The following is a 19,167-nucleotide window of genomic DNA, read 5'->3' as shown; positions in this document are numbered from 1 at the left end:
ATCGGCGAGCACGACCCAGCCCTGCTTCGGCAGGTCCATGTGGAAAGCAGTGGCAACATCATCCCCAAGAATGCTGCATGAAATAAATAATTAAATTCTTTGTTATACTAGCTTGTAAAAACAACAATAAATTAGGATGGTATATTTTAATGTATACAAAGTTAAACTTTTACCGATCTAGATATTCCTTGATTTCCTGGTATTCAAGTGGACAATCTTCATTGACACTGAAGGTGAGATATATGGTCCGTGACCATAGAATAGTATGTTTATATATTAGATCGATTAAACAAGGCACGTTAATTGTATAAACAAGTTCTATATATCCAGTAACTACCGGGCTTAGCTAGTGTTTGGCTCCAATTTTGTTGCAGCTGGTCAACAGTCTCTTTTCTGCGCGGGCGTGCCAGCACCGTTCGGGTGCGGTCGTCGGGGGTGTCCCTTGACCTGACTTCTTTCAAGCAATTGTGGACGAGGAGAGCACCAACCTCGTCGTGGGATTCTTTGTGCCTCGTGGCGAGGACTTTTGCTGAGCTTCTTGAAAATCACAATCGATACTCGATGTTGTAGATCGAGCAGAGCGAGAACCACCGGGAAGTAGAGAGAACTTGCTAAAGCGTGACTTTAGCTTGGCTGGGTTGCTAGGGCGTTACCCTTGCTTGGCTGGTTCTGTAACCGTTGTGGTCGCGGCACTACCGTCGGCTCCCGAGGAGACTAGGACCGAAGCACGTTGACAGAGGGTTTGGTGGCACTGAAAGTCGGCTTCTGAGAAGACTAGGACTAGGAGTATGATCACCGGTAAGAGAAAGAGAAGGAGAGGAGTTGCTCTTAGAGAGGTTTGCTCTAGAGAGAACTTAGATCATCTTAGAGATGTTGTTGTTGAATGTGAATGTGTCTATTAGAATGAGAGAAGAAGGTGTTTATATAGGGAAGAAAAAGAAGAGTGAAATGATGAGTGGAAGAAAAATAATGAAAGTAGATCTAAGTTCACTTGTAAAATATGGAAAAGATAGAGAAAAGATGAAATGAAAGCAAAGCATGAAGGTGCAGCAACATGGAAGTGGTGATGATCTATTAAAGAGATTGTAGAAGAAAAATATATCCAAGGAAAAAGAGAAAAGCATCTAGCTTTCTTCATGTGGGTAGGAAACATGAACATGTGAATATTGAGCTGGTTTTAGGTCAGTTTCTGCCCCTTTATTCCTTCAATTATTTCTCCAACAAGACTTCATTATATGCCTTCGACTTCTTCATATGAAATTTTCCACTATGAGTGTAGATCATCCTGACAAATTTTCAGATTTTTATTCCATGTGGTTGGGCCGAAAATGCTGCTGGACCTCTTACAGGTCCAGTTTTCCAGTTTTGCTTCTGTAGAAAATTGGGCTGATTGTTTGAAGGTCTTCCACTCAAAAAAAGCTCTTGCACTCTTCATAAGAAATGATCCTTGGGCTGTCTAGAATGGATCTGGAAAGTTTCAGCACATTTAGATTTCATTTGGTTAGTCTGCCGCCCCTCCTTCCTTGTTTAGCTCGGTTTCTCCTAGCCGAAGTAGGAAAATGTGCTAAAGTTAACTTTTCATGCTTCCATGCTTCCATAGTAGGCTTTATTTAGCCTCTAAATATATATTTCGAGCTTGTCGACAATATATAGCTTGAGCCACTGGCATTGGCTCAATTTCTCCAACACATGCCTTGTCAGGCCAAAATGTTCATTTTGGGTCCAAACAGCTAGCATCAAAACGTGTATGTTATGGGCCAATCTATAACTTCATGTCTTTCATTTATTTCATTTATTGTATTTACTTAAGAGCTAGAACACTAATATATGAAATCACCTGATTCTCAAGTATCAATCATCAACTGAAACCTAAACCCAATAATTAATGCAATCTAAACTCAACCTACTACCAGAAACATAATTATTACTTAAACAGAGCAAGCAAGCATCAATTAATTACAAAATAAAACCTAAGCATTTAAAAGGTAATTGTTTTTTTTTTTTTTGAAAAGGGTAATATGAAGGGAAAATTTTTAATATGAAGGGTAATTGTTTAATATGAAGGGAAAATGGTCCGTACGGTAGTTATTCATAGGGCATGGAATCTTAATTTTCTCAAATATCTCATACTATCAATCTTATAAATTCTTACTAGGAATTTATTTAACCAAGGGCTTAAAAACACTATACTCTGAGCTACTTAATTGGTAACATTCTCACCCTTTCCTTTTAAATAAAGATTTCATAGTTCTTTCATTTACTCACAATATCATGTTGAGGGTATGCAAGGCAATTACACTTCTGCTTATGAGAAGTTTCATGTATAGCTTGTGTTATGTTTTTATCAAGAATGGAACTCAATCTGCATGTCAAGGCAAAGATGTCTATACATGAAAAATCTTCTCACAACCCTACTGGAACTACTTTTCAACTGCCTATGGTCGCTGATACCATTATTCCCAGAATCTTATAAGCCATGAAGTCCTTGTGTTGTTCTTATCAAGAATGAAACTCAATGTATGGGCACCAAGCAGTTTTTTAGGTCTGACTTATCCAAAAATGTGGTTTATCTAACATTATTCCTACAAAAATCAAGTAAAATGTGTGATACTCAAAAATGAGAAATATTAATTGTTACTGATGAGTGATGACTGTGGCATGTTAAACAAAGAGACTGAGCTGAAGCAATTAGCAACCCTAGCTACCATTTCCTTCTTTTTCAATGTAACCCCATAGTGCTCAACAACATCAAAGTGTTAGGATTTTTTTTTTTTAATGCTTTCTTTAGCTCTAATCCTGTCAAATTTCTGGTTGACACGCTCACTCAATTTAAGGTTTATAATGTCCACTAGGATTATCTGGGAAAAGAAAAGGAAAGGAACCAAAAGCCAACTAAAGGCTTTTTGTCCTGCACTTGATCAGATTTCATCTCAAGTTGAATATATTAAGAACACAAAATGATTCTTGGATCAACAAATGAAATACATGTAGTCTTAATGATATATAATTTTTCAAAAGCAGAAAAAGAGTAAAGAGTGTATGGTATTATATGGTATTACACTGTGAAACAATTAAGAGTTAGATATGTCTTTTAGCTACTCTTAAGGGGCAGACAGGTGGGTTTTCAAAACTCGTGATTCGATGATTGGCTGGGACATAATGATGGTTATCTTTGCCTAATCTAAGGTTACTTTGAAGTTAAATATTCATCATGGAATGATGCCGGCTCTTTGAATTCTTGGCTTCTTGCACTAAATTAGCTATTAGTACATATGATGGAGCTGATCTCATCAATGATATATAGATTGTGTAGTAACTATTCTCTTTATCCAGTAATCAGACAATGTAATCTTCCCTTTAAACAGTTTTAACCTGATCGAAGTCATTTGTAAGTCCTTAAATATGGAATCAGGGGCCACAAAGAAGATGTAGGCTTATTTTCCACTCTTGCTACAGATTTTGAGCAATATAGGGAATATGAACTTGTTACTTGTCAAAAAGGGAAAGATATAATATCAAAAACTACTAACAATATAGGTAGCAGATGATTCAAAACACATCAATCAATCAAAATTGTTGAATACTTGAATGCCTTCTGATTTAAAGGTTCTATACTAGTCTAGGACAGAAATTTTATTGAGGCTTTGAACAAACTTTAACAAAGATTTAAAACATCCATGCACTGAACCAAAGCATCTCCATTTATCAAATTTTTGAAAGAAGGAAAAGACGAACACAGCATTAACTCAAGTTCTATCTTTTTCTCATCCCCTGCAAAGGTCTGGCCCATCTTTGTCCTCACAAGCTGACAGTGATGTTGACAATGAGTAAAACCCAACTTCACTCGCAGTCTTTCTCGAACGAAGTGTCTGCTGAGATTGCTTGCAATGCGCAATGGCCCCCTGAATTGAACTCTCCATTTCTGAATTTGCACTGTTGCATCTCTTCAGAAACTTCGGCTCCTGAGTCCCATTTGAAAGGTTTGAACATGAAGATGAAGAAGAAGCTGATGATGATGATGATGAGGAGGAGGATGGTGAAGTAGAGTCCTTTGTAGAATGCCGCTTGATAGCTAATGAAAACGACCTTCTGTGAAGACCAGCACCATTCTCAGTGATCTTGTCTTTGTTGAAGCTTCTCATGCCAGAAGCAGACATTCTATATTTATCCTTCTGAATTTGTCCAAATGGGTTTTTCTTCCCCGCCTTCGTGTACTTACTCAAGTCCTCGGATTTCATAACCATTCCTTCATCTGCATTCTTAGCAGCTGCTAGAGCACTGGACTCATTGGAGCAACCAGTTTTGCTAAACAAGGACTTGAGATAAGCCCTTGAAGCCTTGAGCTTAGACCCAAGTGAGGAGTACTGCTTCAACTTTTTGGTCCAAGATTTTTTCGAGTTTTCATTGACGTATCCAAATCCACTCCCATCAGTTGCATACTCGAAAATATACTCATCCCGGTTCAGCTCTCTGCTAACTTGACAAGACTCCGAAGGTGAGATGTTGCAGGACTCAAATGGGGTACTCATTGTTGTTGGAGTTGTGGCAGTAGTGGCTAATGGGGTGCTATAGAACTCTTCAAATCTATCTTTTGGGTTATGGTCAAAGCATGAAGTGGAGTTTTGGAGTAGTTTTTCGACCATTTGTAAACGCGGTGGAAGGTGAAGAGGAAGGAGCTTTCCTTTGTAGAAAAGCTCATCAGCTGGTGAAGTAGTTGAGGGCTCTATTTCTAGTGAGCTTGATGACATTTGAAACTCAAACTCTCTGGGGTGTGGAGGAGAGCTCATAGAATGGGAGAAGAAGGCGGAGTATGAACCGACTTCCATGTCTATGTAGTCATCTTCTGAAGGATCATAGGATAAGTGGTCGACAGCCATCACTACTTTCTCTATGGTGTTAAGACAAAGAATCTACTGTTTGAAACTTGAAGAGGAGTAGTTCAAATGAAGCTGAGCTTTGTGAGGGTTTTGAAGGGGTTATGCAACCTTTAAAAAGGGTCCAAAGTAATAACTGTTTATTCCAATAAATTCCAAACATTATGTGGAGTGTGGACCTCAATCTGTTGGCCAATTTGTTTAATTCTTTTTCCTTGAAGAAAAAGGTTTTCTTGTGGCTCATTTCTTTAGTTATATGTGGAAGACAAAGAATTGACTGGGAGGAGAAAAACTTCAATGGTTAAGCAACCTTGATCACAAGCATTGCAGTCAGCATCACTAGGACTTTAATTTATTGGGGACCAAACAACTGAAAGCTAAAAAGTATATAAAGCTAGAATTAATAAGCACCATGATGTAAGAATGAGTTCCTTTTATTGCTTTAAGCTCTTGATCATCAATTTGTCTTTGTTCACTTAAAATTGTTTGGATTTACTTGAAAAGACCGTAATATCTGAGACTGTAGTATATAGAAGCATAACAATTAAAAAGTACAGTAGCCTAACTTATATAACTTATCCTATTAGCTAGTGAGTTAAGTACTCATCAGTTAGGCGCATGTACAAGAAAATATGTATATGTTTGTGTAGGTACTCCTCAAACTCAGATACCCTTTTGGCCAAATTCAAACTGGGAACCGACTCACATCTTAAAACCTGGCTTTTCTGCACTCTTCCAATATAAAACTCTCTCTCTCTCTCTCTCTCTCTCTCTCTCTCTCTCTCTCTCTCTCTCTCTCTCTCTAAACTTGAAAAGCTCTTGTAATCAATAGAGGAGTAGTGAAGTACTTAGAGCTAAAGAGACACTTTATCTCTCACTCCCTAACTAATAAGAAAGCAAAACCTGAAAAAGCATTCTAATCAATAGAGTATTGCTTAGAAGTTAATTAGAACTAAATAATCACTTTATGCTACTTCACCTGATGATCTGCTACTTTTACTGAATTCCTGGGTTTGTTTTTTACTTTCATTTTCAATGATCATGATAAAGAAAACAAAACGAACCCAACTTTCTAACAAGTTTTATCAGTACGTGCACACAGATCTTTGATGCTTTTAGATCTTCGATCATGAACTTGGTCTTCTTTATTCTATTAGAAACAAAATGAGAGATAAGTATATAAGATTTTTATAGAGGAAGAGAGTGAGAGGTGTGGAGCTCCTGAAAAGCCAAACAGAATCCGACATTTGGTGGTGGGAAATGGAAATTCCGGATGCAATGCCATGCGAAGCTCGAGACTTTCATTTGTCTTCTCCTTTTAACCTACTTCCCCATCTTTACGTTCAATCTTTTTCTATCTGTTTCTGTTTTCAATTCTAACCACTAAACAAAGCCATGGGGATTGCCTCCTTTTCCAAAGTCCAAATGGCTGGTTATGTCTAGCTCTTCTCTTAGAAGCTAGTCATTTAGAAACAATGGATATATATTTTGATATCACAGATGCATTATTGGTAATGTCACAAGTATCTTCATTTTCATTTCATTTTCGATATATAACAAGAGAAGAAACGAGTGTATGAGCATACAGAATAGTGTTTTTCTGGTTTGAAACCATGAATGAGTTTAATGTCACCGTATCCAACGAATTATAAGGACGATGCTATTCACACTCTCAGTTTGTCATTTTGTGACGCTTCTTTTGTAAATGGTTTAAACTAACAAAATATGAAGTTTAGGGTTCATGGTGACAAAGTAAGAGCGTGAATAGCAATTTCCTATCAAAAATTGGTTAGAGACGAATCGTATTGAACCCATAAATTGTTGGGAAAGAATATATGAAGAAATTCATTGTTGGGTCTTTTTTAAGACAAACAGCATTGGTAGGATGCCCTAGTGTTCTCTTTAGTAGGCATCAAGAAAGTGTTTCTTCTTTACCTTGGACCCTCCTGCCTCAACTCAATCTTCAACTCTTGCATCACTAAATTTGAGTCACTGGCCAACATATTGCATTAACAATATGCAAGGACAAATTATACTACAAGTATATGAAGCAAAGAAAAGCCACAAATTCTACATAAACTACCCACAACCCTAAATTGAGGATGTATCTAATTGGTTCCAGGTTTGACAAAGTAGAGCCTCTCCGAGTGTTCGGGCACCCTCCTACCAGCATCAAGTAGGGTTGAAGATTGCCAGAAAGCTAAACAGCTCTGAGCATCATCTTTTAGAAATCATTTTAGAAACTGACTTTAGAGGGATTTTGGGTGGAAGAAAAACCCAGTCCACTAGCTTCTGTACCCTGTTACTGAAATCATAGGAGGACTGCATAATGATGTTGCCCTTGAAAGATGAAACAAAAATTTTACTTCTATATCTGGAAACCTTTTCAAAGCTATATTAACAAAAAATCTGAAGGCACCCACATTCTCATATGGGCTCCTCCATTTCTTGGTGTGGAAGCATGAGGCCCGCTTAAAGTTAAACGTCAGATGGGGATGCCCACTTCAGAGAAAAGAAAGCAATTGACACCACATTCTGAGTTGTAAGTTTTGTGAAAGAGATTGCAGAGAAGCTAAAATATCATCATCCAACACCGACACCAACACCAACACCTTCCATTCCACTCGTTTTGTCAAATATTTGACATTACAACATTACGGGTTTGAGAATTCAAAGAAGAATTAACAAATCAGTAAAGGTTGATACAAAGAAGTTACAAGGAAAAGTATGTAACGCCTTTGGGTACAGATTAGATCATACTTTATACAGAGGATATCTTTTTGAAACTTAAATAGACAGCCACCTATCCGACATAATTATAGGTCTATTTGGTAGTTGATGAATCACCAGATCTTAGTTCCCTCTCAAGCTCGTCAAATTCCCACTCCCCCACCTCCTCTGTTGAGTAGTCTTGACCAACCTTGCCAAACTCTGATTCGAGCTTTGCTAGGTCATCTTCAGGGTCGAGCACTTGCTCTACCTTGACTGCACCCGACTTTGAATGCTTCACTGTCTCAGCTTTCTGTGCAGCTGAGCCCTCTGCTGAGAGATCAGATGGAGCACTCTGCAGCTTGTCATCAGACGGAGTTCCAGCTTGGGGAATTGGAGTCTCTATTTCTAGAATTGGTCTCTCAACAGCTTCAAATTGTGCTCTTAGTTTTTCAATATCATCGAACAGCTCCTTAACCCTTGGGTCTTCTTTCCTAGAATACGCAAGCAAAGTCATATTTAGGGGTATTCTGAATCGCATCAAAAACGAAAAAGAAAAAGAAGAGAACTAAATACACCACCAGGAATTCATACCTGGAAGTTCTAGACTGTTCTGAATAAAAGTGCGCTTTCATATTATCAACTACACTGAAGGTGGTAATAATCTGAAACAAGATAACAAAAATCAATGTATGCATGTCAATAACAACAAAAGTTCCCCAATAGGAATTGGGTGCCTCACAATACCAAAGTCTGAAGCATTCCTGCTTGAGTAGTTTTTACAGACTACATGCAAAAAAACAGTTTGGATCATTACCCAAAATTGACATGAAAAATTAACTTTCACAGGGAACCATCCTAGATTCCTAACTCATGATACTAAAATAGCAAACTTGTAATTTCTTTTTCTTTTATCTTTTTCAATCTGCATGCTTTAGATTAAAAAAGTCACCCTATTGAATCACTAAAGGAACCCAAAAAGTCCTTATCTGGAGATCTGTATGTTTTTACCTTGGTTTCATGATCCAAATATTCCTCCTCAAGACTTCTTAATGGATTTAATGCTTTAGAATCCTCATTCTCTGCATTAGATACCACCCCTGACCTGTTTTGTCAGGTCAAAAAACATTAAGAACAGAGAAAACAGAACGAAGGCACAATTATCATAGTGCCAAAAAAAAAATGATAAATAAAACATTACTTCTTGCTCAAATTCTTAAGATTCTCCACAAATTTCCCTATACGGCTGATAGAAGGCCCCAACTCTTTCTGCATTAGAACATGAGATGTTTACTTAAGGAACAGGAGAGATAAAGAGAGAAAGATAAGGATAGGCAGAGCGTCAATACCTTGTAGGCAGAGAGAAGATCAATGGCGAAGTTCACAAAATAGTGCTCATGTTTCTCCAATTCATCACTTGAAATGCAAAAAAGCAATAACTATTTAAAGCACAGTATATACAGCACGAGAAAGAACATAACCCAAATTTAACTACAACTTTCGGTCTAAATGAACAAAGTGACAACAAATGGAACAATGAGCATTTAGCAATTGAACAGAGTTGAAGAACATACTTGACCTGCTTCTCCTTGGTCTCTGCATATGAGCACTTGAGTACCCAAGTATCTTCCAAAAAATTAATCCATGTATGTAGAACATCTGCCTCGACCTTACATGAAGCAATGGATTTTGATAGTTCATCTTCCTGTCAAAAATTTTGACCAGAAAATATAAGATAAAATGACTACAAATGAATGAGCCACAGTGGGTTAGGGGGTTAAGATCCAGAATATTATCAAAACCTTTGTTTCCAAGTGAGCCACAATCTTGGTATTAGCTTCCTCAAATTGGTCCCTCTCTTCCCTGGTATTGCGAAGGCGAGAATTAGCTGCAGCCAAGGAGATATTGACCTGTATCAAAAGAATAATCATAATCAAATTGGTCCCTCTCTTTCAGATATTCACAATCAGGGAAGAAAAACTAATTTAATATATATGAATTTGGAGAAGGAAAAGATCACATCAAAAATACCATTTTTTCAGAAAATAATACAAACCCTGAAATGTAATGAAAAGAGAATCCAAGATCACAAATTTATCGGAAACTATAAGCTCAGCATTATTTTGAAAATATGAAACACTTATTTCCTATTTTTCATGAATTTTCTTGTTTTCCATTTAATAAATCGTAGAGAAAAATTGGGACAAGATTTTTGAGTCCTGTCAGTTCGAGAAGCACTTTAAAATCATTATTTGAGGATGGGACGATTTTTGTAAGAAAATAAGAAAATGCGATTTCGGTCAAAAAATCGTGTGCTACAGTCGCACAGTTTTGATGAGAAACCATGGTCTTGGACAATTTTTTTTTTAATCTAGAAAGAGTTCCGGGGTCGATTCCCACGCAGCTGGGACATCTTTCTAAGGTGAAACCGCATGGTTGGACCTTCATGGGCTACTCTTGCTTAGCCTTGCTTGCATGGGCACCATTAGCCTTAACTAACTGATGGTGTCAAGGCTTGTAACTAATAGATGTACTTAAACAGCATGGAAACCAAACCAGGAACTATTTTTTTGAAAGTTCTTTTAATAAAATCAAACAACATCCTTCAACCAGACTCTCAGATAAAGTCATCTATTGCCTGGATCAAGGAATCAATGTCTGTGATCCTCGAACTTGATCAAGATGCTTATATGATTCTCATCAGAAGCATATATGATTCTGCCTCACATGAGGAAATGTATTTATGTATATGAGAATTGTATAACAACATTTATTTTTTTTGTCTGATGCATATATGATTCTCATATACATATCTTTTTAAACTGCTTAAATCAATAGAACCAGAATATAGGAACAAACAAGAAAACCAGGGGGCAAATAAGAATATGTTCGTCAGAGGAAACCAGAGTATAGGAATAGAGCAAATTACAACTAAACAAAAAATCTAAGTAGGTACGCATTTAGGAAATCATAGAGAAAAAACCAGAGAAAACCTTTTTCAATTGAGCCTCAAGGTCATCCCTTTGTCTTTCAAGCTCTGCAACCTCAGTTTCTATTTCCTGAAAATAGCCGTCAAGATAAAATCTAAAATTTCCCTCCCAAACTTATGAACTGAAGAAATAAGCCCCTAAACTTCTGATGTAAAAAACAATATTAAAGTATGCACATATTCAATGGACAAAATTCGGCTGGTTATTAAATGCAAAAGACCAAAAGCAGAAAAGAGGGGAATACAATGTCTGCCCCTGTGACCTTGAAAAAAAAGTATATGAAACACCACATAATTGAAGTGTTTTGACATGTTTCCATGATAAAGAGAGAATGATAGAATTTCTTTGAAATAGGTGGCATTCAAGTACAAACTACATGTCATCCCATGTTAGTAATGTTGAAGCACATTACCTTCTCTCTTTCACCCACTTCACTAGCTTTAGACGCACGAACTTTTAGAGCTTCCTCCTTTTGGATTCTGTCATATACATGTTACAATGAATTTAGTTTTTTTTTTTTTTTTGGCCTAAACCATACATTCTGAAAACACTTGTAACTAAGTGAAGACTACATGAGAATACTCAATTAATGGTACAATTCCAAAGGGCGACAAGGATTTCACAACAACTTCATTTAAGGTCCCTTCACAGGCAATATAGGGTAAAGGTTGTAGAGAAACCCTACTAAAACAGCTATAATTCTTAGAAGTGTCTAACTTAGGTGAGGCAAAGTTATAACAGATAAATTATACAGTTTTCCCGCACCTGGTGACTAAAGAATTTATGGTCTCACCGTTGGAACTAAATCTGACAATGGATATAGATAGAAGTGAAAAAAGTGAAGCCCATGACTTGTTTGGTTTGTTCTCCACTGCTAGATTTATGTTCTCCACTGCTAGATTTAGATCCCAAGGTGAGTGACTGATGGTCTACGGTCATTTAGGCTGTTATGTCTCAATACTAAATCTACAGGTGATTGTAAATTAGTATAATCTTTTGTCTAAAGATTCTAATAACTCTGTTTAGATTGACATGCAATGATGCCAATGCCACCAAGAAGTATATCCATGAATAGATCTGATACTACAGAACTCAACATGAGAATAAAAGGTTCCTAAAATTGTGTTGTTCTACCTGTTATCTGAAATACGATTTTCCGCTTTTGCAGAGGAGCTAGCAAGAGATTCTGATAAAACCTTCAATTTGTCAACCTGCTTATACAACCATAATAGTGTTGGTTATAAGAGTTTTTGTAACATCGTGCATGAGTAAGAAATCAAAACATCAAGTTGCACATAAACTGGAAAACATAAAAATGAGATTGAAGTACAAATATTCATCATCTCATAAGGCAGAGATCAGTAGCAATTAGATGGCAGATGCAAAAAAAGAAAAGGATTAGCTCTAACATATCAATACTAACTTTCCAATCAAACTATGTTCGCAAACTGTTAAAACTTATGCATGCATCACATAGACATTGATTTCTTCACCCAGGCACTAGATAAACCTTTTACCCATTTTGAATCAACAGATGTACTCCTTCTACTACACATATATAGTTGCATCTCCATAACAGAGGAGTTGTAGCATCTAGCAATATCCTTTGTTTAACAGACACTTTGTCCGTATTTACAGCCAACAGGTTGACGGCCACAAGTACCACATGGCAATGCTAAAATCTCAAACGTAAACATAAAATTCACCAAAGATAATATTCAAACAAATTTTGAGACTATGATTTCAGATATGTACTAATTGGAGATAAAGAAAACAGAGCATGACGTACTTTTTGAGCATGGATCTCTGAAGAATCTCCACTGTTCAAGAGTTTCTTCTTCAGTAAAAGCCCTTCTAATCTGGAACAAGCTCGAATTTGTGCAAGTGCTTTTTTTAATGCCTATGAGAAACGCAAGGCAATTAGATTACATATCATATACCTTTCATGCTTCAGGAAACAATATCCAATGTAAAATTTTCATCATTCCATTAAATTCAGCCTTAAGAAGGATCAAATGCAGCACTTGCATCTGTACATGTACACCTTTTCAATGGCACAGTTCATTACACCATGGGCATGATGTTTTACAATTTTCACTAAGTTGCCCGTTAAAAGACAGTCCATGGAAATCTTTAAATGGATTCATTTACTGTATGCCTGCTAACCTTGTGCATTATATATTAGGGATTCAATTGGGCTCTTTTTACATGGAAACCATTGGTGGATGTACACAACAATTACTATTAAAATGAGAAGCCAGCAGGTTCAATTGCCTATGACCATAGCAGTAATCTAATGGTCTCTGGTCAAACAAATAATAAAAATAGCATCATAAATCTGTGAAGCTTCTTCTTCAGTTTCAATGTCTTTGCACTTAAGTTCATCATACAAAATCAACGAGGCAGTGAGGCACAGTTAATGACAGCAAACCTTACCTGTACTGTTTCCAATTTTGTTTCTTCCGATACTTTGTCATGACCTTCAGTTGAAGGAGACGTCAGCAGTGGTGTCCTTCCATCAAGCTTCTTCTTTAACCTAGAGGCCTCATCATCTATTCTGTAAAAAGGACATATATTTAACTATGGAGGTAAGAAACATGTTTATCGGCCCAACCTCACTGCAGATGAGTGAGGTTATTCTTTCCTACCAGCCTGAATATAAAAAGCTTCTGAAAATAAATCTTCCGAAAGTTTACACATAAATCAGAACAATCGAAATTCAATCTAGAACATAAATTCACTGCTTATTCTAGTTAAACATGGTAGATTAACATGTGGAAGATCAAAGTTTTTCATGATCGTTTATCAACTGAATGAACCGACTTATTAACATTCATTCTTTGGGATAAATGGGTGTGATTTTGTGTAGACGTGAAAAGTTACTCTTGAAATTGCTATATTAAGACACTGTGCATAACCTATGACGGGGTAGATTGAGAAGGAATATATTAGCTTGATAACACCAACATAAATCAGAACCAAAAGATATATATATATATATATATATATATATATATATATATAGAGAGAGAGAGAGAGAGAGAGAGAGAAGATCCATTTTTCACACACCTTCCAAGATCAGCATTTATCTTCAATCCTGTAATTGCACTTTGTGCAAATTGAAGCAATTCCTCTCGCTTTACCTGTATACAAAAGAATCTGATGAGCTAACATGCTTCACTTAAGAAATAGAAGGAACAAGTCTTGCATGAATTGAATGGAGTAATCAATACTCCCATTTAAGTAATGGAGCTAAGAAAATTGATGTTTAGTGAAAAGGATTTGCATCATGATTTCATGACCCTTGCTAAACTAGTAGAGACAAAAGGGACAGTTTTATTTACATGATAAATCCCACATTAAAAGAATGAGAACAAAATTGTTCAAACTTCACAAAAAATATAAATCAGGTTTCCCAGAACTCTCCAAATTTGTTGATATGATGTAAATTGTACTCATAGTTTTATGTATTTACCAATACTTCATCGTTGTAGCTCGAAAAAGCCGTTGCCAAGTCCTGTATGCTGCTCACAATTGCATTGTGAACTTCTTTCCCTCCGGTAAGACAGAGCCTGTAGATTTCACATAAAACAAAAATTAGAAAGAGAAAAAAGAAAGAAGAAGAAACAAAGTCCTATTCATGCTAACACCAACACAATTTATTAGTGCTTCGTTTTCACCTAAACATCTCCGAGAGCAAGGCAACCTCTTCATCATTTGGTGCTTCAAGAATCTGAGTCATAGAAAAGAGTTAACCTGCGGTTAACTTCCATAATCAGCAATTTAAAATCATGCCAGATTTAGAGTTATTAGGTAAGTATGTATAATAAAACAATTAGATTTTTAATAATCCTATTCCTTCTTTAATTAAGCGAGCACCAAGTGTTTCATAACCCAATTGCATATGAGGCAATGCAAAGAAACCATCTCAAACTTAGATTACTTCCCATCCTGCTCCGTTGAGTTCTGCCATTCACTTAATAAGCAAGAATTCACTCCATGTAGATCATTAGGTAATGCATCTTAACAACATTTGTATGCCAGAATCATTTCTCAAACACACTAGTAGTTACGACGATAAGGCCCTACGGAATCATAAGTTATCTCCCCACCCCCAACATGATGCGAAGCTACAATCTCACAATAGTTCGAAAGCTTTCTATACAAAAACCACCCCCATTTCCTTCACAGCAATGCCAAAATTAATTCCAAGCACACTTGCAGCATTCATTATTGAAACACATACCATAGACAATGTAATGCCCTCCAGAGCCTGACTTAGAAGGAAAACGTCGCGGAAATTCATCGGCTCACCACCAGCATCAGAGTCATAATACAAAACCTATTGACAACAACAACATGATATTCCATTAGCTCAGCTGTAAACCAGAGCCAAACACAAGAACAAGACCAGCACTAACCGTCGATATCTTCCTCCGAATATCACTAACATCCTCCGAAGCACCACCGCCACTACTCTGCTCTGCCGCGGTTTCCTTCTCTTCCGCCTGAGACAGCTTCAGTCTCTCCACCTCTTTGAGCAGAATCACCCACCTCCTCAGTATCTCAGCCCTTTCAGGTCCTCTACAAGACACAGCTGCTTCCTCCAATCTCTGTACACTCTTCTTCACGCTCCGGAAGCTCCGATTCCCCTGTGAATCATCAATGTCTGAGCACTGAGCACAAAATCAAAACCAAATGTATATGAATTTCATTTCGGAGTTTGTTAAGATTTACCAGTCGATCCTGAAACCGCTTGGCACCTTCAGCGACGGCATGGCCGGCCTGCTGGACGACGGAATCGGCGTAGTTCCTGACGGTGCGGGTGAGGTTGTTGCTGTTCCCAACCTCCACGGCTTTGTTCACCGCCGATCTCAGCCACGACATTTTGCTCGGAGCCGAATATTCACGAAATTTTAGGTCAGAAATTAGGTTTGATTTGAGAGAGAGAGAGAGAGAGAGAGAGGTTTGGGGTTTAGGGGAAATGGGGGAAGGGTTCGTGGTGGATTGAGAGAGCCATTGTCAGTTTGGGAAGAAGGGTGAGGGAGGCAAGTCAGCGTTTTTATTTCGTTCCACGTTTCTTTTCGAGTGAAGCGGTGTCGTTTTGGTTCACTTGCCACTCCGACAAAACTACCAGTCTACTACTTCCACGTAGCTTAAAATGGATCATGACTTGAACTTTTTGCTTCTTTCTTTGTTTTGGTTCATTTCCAAACCTTGGTCTAAAACTGTGTGACCATCTTCATGTAACTCATACCATCTCCTAATTCTTTTAGGATGTCGATCGGATATAAGATATATAGCCTATAACTATGTGGGCAGCAATATTACAAAAAATACTACTCAAATTATTTTAACTTCGAGCATGTCCGTGATTAAACTCTATTTCCTTAGTGAAACTAGTTGAGATTGTTAACAATAGCGAGGAAACTACAAGCGTTGACTTGATTTCAATCATACTTTAACTCATCGAGATTCCTGTTGAACAAGATGAAAATGCTGCTTCACGAGGAGCCGAGGATACTACTCATGCTATTTGAGACTAAAATAGCATTTGGGATTGAATGAATTTCTGAACAAGCATTTTCTCATTTTCAGACCTCTAAAATACGTAAAAGCAAAGCAAAGGAAAAGGCAATAATTCCAATGGAGCCGATCATGTGCAGTGCTCGTGGGAGCTCCGACTCTTATGAACTGGGCTTGACCCGTGGTGCTATGGATCAGTTAATTTAAAACGAAGCCCAATGTATGTGAGGGCGGAGAGGCTTTGAGACTATAATCTTTTGGGCTTAACCCCTAAAGTCCACCCTATATTCTAATAGATCTCTTTCCACCTAATATGGCTAAAGCTACTCTACATACATGACAAACATTTCCCAATATCAACACATGGTTTTCTATGTCGGATATTGGCACGTCCAACTTCATTTCATACAATTTGTCTTAAATTCTTGTACTATCGAACCTTGAAATTTACATCTCTACATATTTCACACATCTTAAATCTCATTTCATCCTAACCGCATTTTTTTTCACTCAACCAACATAATGAACGTCGGAATTTCTCTTTAGAATATGCAAATCCAAACGACACCAACTATTGCATCGAATGAAAAGGTGAAAATAAGGGAGTGAACTTAGTAAAATGAGAAACACAAAAGAAACAAATTTTTTTTAAAAAATTCCTTTCTTTTTGTATTTTTTTTTTCCTTATAAAATAAAATATATACAGCGGTGGTAGTTAGGAGTTATGGTCCAGTTTCCCTCCATTGATCGACCGGTAAAGCTTCCCTCCACGTTTTAAAGCCTCCGACCTTCCCCTCACTCACGCGCCGAGCACGTGCTTACATCTACCTCTTACCGGACCCTCATGAATGCTTTCTTCAATTCTCAAACGCTCCCAATCCGTCACCACCATGACACCATGGAAACGACAAGTCTACCAGACCCTCACCGGTCCACTCTCCCTCTCTCTCTCTCTCTCTCTCTCTCTCTCTCTCTCTCTATATATATATATATATATAACCAAACCCCGCACAGTTTCCACACCAAACTCATCTCCATCCCAAAACAATAACATCAACACCAACACAATCAAATGGCTCAATCAGTTACCGGAATTCAGGTCGAAGCGACCACGTTTCCTCCCGCCGTCAAGCCTCCGGGCTCCGCCAACACTCTGTTCCTCGCCGGCGCAGGTACTTAAACTTTGCAATTGCGAAAAGTAATGTTCTCTTTTGTTAGATTTGATTTTGGTTTTAATTTTGTTAATGTGTTCAGGGGCGAGGGGGCTGGAGATACAGGGGAATTTCGTTAAGTTCACGGCGATTGGAGTCTACTTGGAGGATAAGGCCGTGCCGGCGCTCGCCGTTAAGTGGAAGGGTAAGACGGCCGAGGAGTTGACGGAGTCCGTTGAGTTCTTCAGGGAGATCGTTACAGGTAAAATGACTTGGCCGGCTTCGATTAATGTTGTTGAAAAAATGGTTGGACTAAATATAGTACGTAGATCCTTATGATTGTATAATGTACTTCAATCATTGGAATTGTATGCCTAATTTTGTCCTAATCTATTTGCTTGTGTTCTGTTTAAGAATCAGTATTTTTATCTTACCAATGGGCAATGGTAATAATCTTGATTTTACTAGTGTTTAAGGTATTGAACCTATCCCGATCCATAACCTCCCTCACCAATTGGGCTAATTCGAAGTGCTTTCTAAACTTGTTTGCTTGGTTAGCTGATAGAGATAAATTAGTGTGGTAGATTCGATCCAGTTGTGAGATCAGAGTATCAGAATCACAACAGAACAAATAATATAGACATTCAAATGGGCTGCCTCTGTTTTTTGCTGTAAATGTGTTTGCTTTTGTGGGATGGATATAAAGTTGGCTATCATTTTGCAGGTCCATTTGAGAAATTCACACAGGTGACGATGATACTACCATTGACTGGCCAGCAATACTCGGAGAAGGTTTCAGAGAATTGTGTTGCCATTTGGAAAAAATTTGGAATTTACACTGATGCAGAAGCCAAAGCTATTGAAAAGTTTACGGAGGTCTTCAAAGATCAGACCTTCCCACCTGGTGCTTCTATTCTCTTCACACAATCACCAAATGGATCATTGACGGTTAGTAAACATAGTATTCACATTCACAGTTGTATTTGACAGCTGAGTTTTTGAGTTTTGACATATTTGTTTCCCTTTCGATACAGATTGGCTTCTCCAAAGATGGTTCCATACCCGAAGTTGGGAATGCGGTGATTGAAAACAAGCTACTTTCGGAGTCAGTTCTCGAGTCAATCATAGGAAAGCAAGGTGTTTCTCCTGAAGCAAGGAAATGTGTGGCTACAAGGCTATCAGAATTGTTGAAAGAGAGTGATGATTGCGTGGCCGGAAATGGGAAAGTTGAAGAGTATACAAAGGAAGCAGAAGTTAAGGCATGAAACTGAGAAAGGAGAAAAAAAATGAAATAATCTTATTCTGTATTTGAAGGCCTGCTTTAGTCTCTGATCTATTGCCATATATCTTTTCTGCATTGTCCATATGAGAAATAATCAAGCATGTTCTGTTTGTCCTGTTTTACAATGATCTTATTCTGTATTTGAAGGCCTGCTTTAGTTTGTGTTCTATTCCCAATTGACCGATGAAAATTAAGGGTGATCTGGTTGGAGATATCAAAGGGTGGTTGAATTTTCTTCTATTTATGCAAGTTAAGTAACTGCATCGATCTTTCAGTCTTTTCTCTTTCGAGTTCAATCTGTTTCAAACTCAGGATGGTTTCTAAGGATAGAAAATTCTGTGTACCAATGCTGCTCTTAGCCCTTCATTTGTTCTGCGCTTCTTCCCAGAGTAACCTGCCATTTACATTTGTACTTTTGTTTTTTCAGTTTTGTTCTTTTGCTATCATCCACATTATCTTTGCTGAACTGAAATAGTGAGATTCGGATCCAAACAAATGATTTACAAAACAAAAAAGAAAATCAAACGAAATTGAGGGTCGAAACAATCATCTTATCCGTTGATCTATCAAAAACGACAACCACCCCCTCAATCGGCTTCTATTGTGCTCTACTTCACTGAAAGGACAGCCTTAAG

At 37.6% G+C, this 19,167-nt stretch overlaps 3 protein-coding genes across 3 annotated transcripts; 1 reads left to right on the top strand and 2 right to left on the bottom strand.

Annotated features, from left to right (window-relative positions):
- Positions 1-3,455: 3,455 nt before the first annotated feature.
- LOC133718040 (probable membrane-associated kinase regulator 4) lies at positions 3,456-4,948 on the bottom strand. Its single transcript, XM_062144837.1, has one exon. The coding sequence runs from the start codon at positions 4,875-4,877 to the stop codon at positions 3,765-3,767; it is 1,113 nt and encodes a 370-aa protein (XP_062000821.1). The 5' UTR covers positions 4,878-4,948; the 3' UTR covers positions 3,456-3,764.
- Positions 4,949-7,454: 2,506 nt separating this feature from the next.
- LOC133714806 (uncharacterized) lies at positions 7,455-15,619 on the bottom strand. Its single transcript, XM_062141061.1, has 18 exons — positions 15,311-15,619; positions 14,995-15,225; positions 14,820-14,915; positions 14,254-14,306; positions 14,049-14,145; positions 13,643-13,716; positions 13,010-13,130; positions 12,363-12,473; positions 11,708-11,784; positions 10,986-11,052; positions 10,577-10,642; positions 9,386-9,493; positions 9,158-9,288; positions 8,933-8,999; positions 8,785-8,852; positions 8,595-8,688; positions 8,178-8,248; positions 7,455-8,077 (listed from the first exon to the last, which is right to left on the bottom strand). Exons 1-18 carry the CDS (start codon positions 15,458-15,460, stop codon positions 7,699-7,701), a joined length of 2,061 nt encoding a protein of 686 aa, XP_061997045.1. The 5' UTR covers positions 15,461-15,619; the 3' UTR covers positions 7,455-7,698.
- A 1,476-nt stretch (positions 15,620-17,095) lies between these two features.
- LOC133717798 (chalcone--flavanone isomerase 1) lies at positions 17,096-18,806 on the top strand. The gene is made up of 4 exons (XM_062144540.1): positions 17,096-17,271; positions 17,354-17,512; positions 17,975-18,198; positions 18,285-18,806. The coding sequence occupies exons 1-4, from the start codon at positions 17,172-17,174 to the stop codon at positions 18,513-18,515; spliced, it is 714 nt and encodes a 237-aa protein (XP_062000524.1). The 5' UTR covers positions 17,096-17,171; the 3' UTR covers positions 18,516-18,806.
- Positions 18,807-19,167: the final 361 nt, after the last annotated feature.

The sequence above is a fragment of the Rosa rugosa genome, chromosome 6 (genome assembly GCF_958449725.1).
Source record: "Rosa rugosa chromosome 6, drRosRugo1.1, whole genome shotgun sequence".
NCBI lineage: Eukaryota > Viridiplantae > Streptophyta > Magnoliopsida > Rosales > Rosaceae > Rosa > Rosa rugosa.
Note: the sequence above shows the minus strand (reverse complement) of the source record. Positions and strands in the feature narration are given on the sequence as shown.